Source organism: Panicum virgatum, chromosome 7N (assembly GCF_016808335.1).
Source record: "Panicum virgatum strain AP13 chromosome 7N, P.virgatum_v5, whole genome shotgun sequence".
NCBI lineage: Eukaryota > Viridiplantae > Streptophyta > Magnoliopsida > Poales > Poaceae > Panicum > Panicum virgatum.
This window is the reverse complement of record NC_053151.1, coordinates 31,803,124-31,808,029: the sequence shown is the minus strand read 5'-3', so window position 1 is coordinate 31,808,029 and position 4,906 is coordinate 31,803,124. Positions and strand designations below refer to the sequence as shown.

The following is a 4,906-nucleotide window of genomic DNA, read 5'->3' as shown; positions in this document are numbered from 1 at the left end:
TGATACCGAAAATTTTTCTTGAGAACTCTATATTATATGGGCTATATTCAATTGATTGTGTTATTTACACCCCACTCTACAATATCAACTCCTCCCTCCCCGTGTCAAAATCAAGATCCTCCTATTCGGATCCCCGAACCCAAATTAATGGGGGAGAATTATGGCTAAAATCATCTGCTTCTGCCTAAGGTTTCTCCTCGGCAGGGGGGAAAATGCACTTCCGAATCATCTCCGTTATCCGCCCACGGCTGCCGCTGTACCGAGAACTAAATGGTGACGCTGTTGGGGACGCCGCGGCAGGTGATCCCCGGGCCGGACGTGGGCGCCATGAGCTCGTACGGCAGCACGCCGGCGCCGCAGCGGTTGTGGCGGCCGGTGTCGGCGTTGCGCCGGGCGATCTCCTCCTCGGCGCGCCTCACCTCGTCCACGAACTGCCGCGCCGCCGCGAGCGCGGCCGGGTCGGCCGTCCACTCCTCGTCGGGGCGCTCCCCGAGGTACTCCTCGTCGGCGGAGTGCGTGGACAGCGTGTCGATGACGGTCATGAACGTGGTGGCCTGCGTCAGGCTGGGCAGCGCCGAGAGGAAGAAGCGGTGCGGGTCGGCCACCAGGTGCGCGTGCTCCGGGTCGCCCTCGGTGGGCACCAGCCGCCGCATCAGCGGCGGCCGGTTCGGGATGTACCCGCCCAGCGGGTACTGCCCGAAGTTGAGCGCCGCGTGCTGCGCTGAGGTCAGCCACACCAGCGTCGTCAGCAGCGACGCCAGGTCCGCCGGCGACGACAGGCGCGGCCACCACGGCGCGTCGCGCTTGTCGGCGTGCCCCGTGCGCACGGCCTCGCCGTACCACGCCTGCAGCTCGGCGTCGCCCCGCACGGACTCGTCGGACGGGTAGTACATGGCGACGTAGGCGTCGCACCACCGCGTGATGGCCGACCAGAGCAGCAGCCCGTCGGCGGCGTACGGGTAGTCCTCGATGAGCAGCCGGAGACCGTGCGGCTGGGTCGGGTCCTCGACGGCCATGCCTCTGTGAAAGAAGAAGAAACACATGAACTGAGAAATTTGCACATTTTTTGTGAACATTTCAGATCGGAAGCATTTTTTTCCGGCGATGCAATGCAATGGACGGCATTGCAATGTGCGGCGGGGTACCTTCTGATGAGATCGGCGGGGAGGCCCTCCTGGTCGAGCCGCCAGAGCTCCCGGTAGGCGAAGGCGCTCATCTCCATGCAGTAGCGGCCGGGGGTGAAGCCGGACTCGATGACGCCGTCGCCGTTGATGAGGATCTGCCGCGCCAGCGCGTTGATCTTAAGCGTGTACCGCATGTGCGGCTTGAGCAGCTTGAAGACGGGGTGCATCGCGCTCAGCTGCCGGTGCGCCGCGATGATGAACGGCTCCATGCACGCGTGCGTCCTCAGCCTGCACGCACGGGCAGCGCATCCATCGATGGAGGCGGTCAGTTTTGAGTTCTGATGGAAATGCAGAGACGCCTCTAGCCAGGACTGACAGTGCAGAGGCGCACGCACGCACGTACCAGTGGTTGATGAGCTGGTGGACGCCGGCGTCGTTGGAGCAGACGTGCGCCTTGGCGAGCTGCCACAACCAGTTGCTGGTGGCGTCGGCGGGTGGCGTGAACACCCGCTTGGCGCGCTTGCAGCCGTCGGTCATGGGCGGCAGGCTGAGCTCGATGGCGATGGGCTTGAGCGTGCCCGCGCCCGTCAGGAAGAAGAGAGTGCGTGTGCCGTAGGCCTTGCGCCCGTCCTGCGCGTTGATCCGGTCCAGGAACGGCAGGAAGATGTCGTGGTAGTCCAGCATGTACAGCCGGCTGTCCTCCAGCGCCTGCCGCACCGACATGCCGTCGAGCTGCCCGACGATGTGCTCCTCGGTGATGGCCGACTCCGGCGGGCCGTACACGGCCGGGTCCAGCTTGCTCGCCGGCGGGAACGCCTGCGGAGGGGACGCGCGCGACAGGTGAGCGGCAAGCAAGCACGGCGGCGCCTTTCGGCTCCACTCCGCGGGCGGTTTCAGTGTCCCCGGCGTGTCCGGGCGTGACGGCGACGGCTTACCTGAAGACGCTCGATGTTGACGGGGTTGATGCCAGCCAGCGCCTGCCTCGCGAACTCGTCGTCGCGGAGCCACGCGAACTTGTCCTCTGCCACACGGAAGGGGAGGGGGGGGAAAGGAAAAAAAAAAGCAACGACAGCGTCAGTACAGCAATGCCGTCGTGCTCCGAATCTTATCGTATCGGATCTCCATGGATCGTCGAGGATGATGCATGGACATGGACATGGGCATGGCTGCTCGCTTACTCTTGATGATGTCGGGGGTGTCGTAGCGGAGGAGGCCCTCGCTGTTCTCCTGGATCTTGCGCACGAAGGGGATCTTCTGGAACAGCTGGTCCTGCAGCGTCTGCTTCAGCCGGAGGCCCTCCTTGAAGAGGTTGTCCACGTCGTGGAAGCCGGCGAAGTCGCGGATGTCCGGCGACACGGAGCTCACCAGCAGCGGCATGAAGTTGTGGAACAGCGCCTTGAGCGCGCCCTCCGACAGCATCTCGTTCTTGCCCTCCTCGAACTCCTCGTCCGGCGACACGTAGATGGGCTCCGGGTACTCCACCCTGCTCTCCGCGCGATCGTCTGCACGGGCCGCCAGGAAAAGGGTCAGCGTCGCCGGGATCGGGTGGTTCGGATGCGACAGCTACGCACGACGGCGGCCTCCCGCCATGCGAGGTCGGCCACTGTAGCTGTCGCGGAATTTATTGGACCGATGGCTGGCGGTGGCGACCGATGAAGAAGGCCGCCGGTGAGAGGGAAAGCGGGGGCTTGCCTGTGACGGTCTTGGGCCGGCCCGTCCGCATCCGGCGCGGGTACGGCAGCTGGTCGCCGCCGAGGACGGGGCGCGCGAACCCGGCGCCCTTGTCCGGGTTGCCGAGGTCGTTGTACACGTCGTACTCCCACACCCGGTCCGTGAGCCTGCGCTCGCCGCCCGCCGCGGCGGCGGCGGCGCCCTCGCCCCTCAGGTCGCTGAGCTCCTGCCGCCGGAGCTCCCGCAGCCCCGGCGGCGTCTCGTCCGGCAGGTACGGCTTGTTGGTGAAGAACACGCGCGGGCGGGGGTCCACGCGGGCGGGCTGGACCCACGAGTTGCAGGTGAAGTGCGCCGGGCCGGAGGGGAAGCCCTCGACCACGATGCTCTCGATGAAGAACTCGTGCCGGTGCCGGTTGAGCACGGTCACCGCGCCGGGCTCGCCGAAGGACGCGTCGACGGCGAACTCCGCCGTGTACACCACCCGCTCCGCCTTGACGTCCTTCTTCTCGAACCACCCCAGCAGCGCCGATGGCTTGCTCTTCTTGGGGCACCCTTTTCCTGTCACCACCAAATTCAGCGAGGATTCAGTCAGATACTAGCTCATTGCCTCGCTTTGCAAAATTCCATTCAAACTATAGCATCGATGCGCTCGTGGGATGCGGTAAAAATTCGCAGCTTTCGACGCAAATCAAATCGAGCGAGCGAGACAGCTCCACGTGCTTGTCCATTTGGAAATGATGACTCGGGGGAGACAAGGCCCCAGAGGTCAAGGCGCACCAGCTGGAATATTCTTGCAGCGGGTTCCATGAAGCTCAAAGCAGCCAATGGAAATTCTGATGGAGAGGAGGGAAGGAAAAGGGAACCGAATTGTGCGGGGACAATTCAAAGATGCAACGCAACGCAGGGATGCGCCATGGAATTCCAAGGCGCCGCGGAGGAGGAAGCATCGCGCGGCGGCGGCGGGGGTGGTGTGGTGGTGGAACTCGGAAGGATCACGGAAGCCTTTTTTTTCTTACTTACTTGGGTCGGTCTCCGTGCTGACGAGCTCGAGGAGGACGCTCCGGCCGACCCTGTCGGCGTAGGCGTCGAGCTGCTCGGCGACCCGGCGCTTGGCGTCCTCCTTGCGGCGCCGCCGCACGGTGACCACGGCCCGCGACGCGACGCTCTGCGGGTGCGGCGGCTCCTCCGGCGGGGCCGCCCCGGACCTCTCCGCCGGCGCCGGCGTCACGACGACCCGCTCGGCCAGCGCCCCCACCGGCGCCGCCGACCGCAGCGGGCCCCTCCCCCTCCTCCTCCCCTCCCGCCCGGCCGCGGCGAAGCAGGGCCCGCCTCCTCGCGCCCGGCCCGCCGCGCTCGCCCGGCCCGGCAAGAAGGATCTCCCCAGCATCTCCATCGCCGGCGGCGCCATGTGCTGCGGTGCTGCAACCGGAACCTTCCTCCCTCCCTCCCTCCCTCGCCACCGATCGATCGATTGATCGTAGCAGTTAAGGTTGGTCAAGACAGCTCGCGTCAGCAGCGGCGAGCGAGGCCGGACTGCCGGAGGGAGTTGTTCCGGAGTGTTTCCTTTCTCTTCTTTTTTTTTTTCTCCTCTCACTCCGTTGCTGGCTGGCTTCGGACCAGTCTGCGCGAGCTACCTTTCCGGCACTGGGCGGAGCACCATATATAGGCGGCGGGGGCGCGCCGCCCGCGCGCGCGGAGGTCTCGGGTCAGGGGAGTAAGCGAGTAAGCGAGAGTAAGTATCATAGCAGCTCCAAGGAGACTGGATGATGAGGCAGAGGAGAGAGGAGAGGGGAGAAAGAGGGCGTGAGTTGTAAACTTACAGCGGACTTCGATACAAGAATAAAGAAATTTTGTGAGAAAAACATATAGACTATGTATTAATAATAAAGAACTAAACCATTATACTTGAAAAATAGACAAAAAAAAATTCTTACAGCCAGCATAACCTTGCTCGAAGGGAGGACCGGGGGGAGGGGGGGAGGGGCGGGCCCGGGCGAGCAACAACCGACGAGCTGGTCGTGGCTCGCCCGGGCTCCGCTCGGGGGCTGCGGGGGATTCCTGCGCCGGCCACACGTGTTGCATGCGTCCGATGCGCCGCGGGGCGGTGGGGG

General features: G+C 64.5%; 1 protein-coding gene across 1 annotated transcript; it reads right to left on the bottom strand.

The window, feature by feature from the left end:
• Positions 1-4,443, bottom strand: LOC120682362 (putative lipoxygenase 5). The gene is made up of 7 exons (XM_039964218.1): positions 3,816-4,443; positions 2,817-3,353; positions 2,303-2,626; positions 2,060-2,145; positions 1,528-1,940; positions 1,146-1,412; positions 1-1,020 (listed from the first exon to the last, which is right to left on the bottom strand). Exons 1-7 carry the CDS (start codon positions 4,201-4,203, stop codon positions 267-269), a joined length of 2,769 nt encoding a protein of 922 aa, XP_039820152.1. The 5' UTR covers positions 4,204-4,443; the 3' UTR covers positions 1-266.
• Between the last annotated feature and the right edge of the window lie 463 nt (positions 4,444-4,906).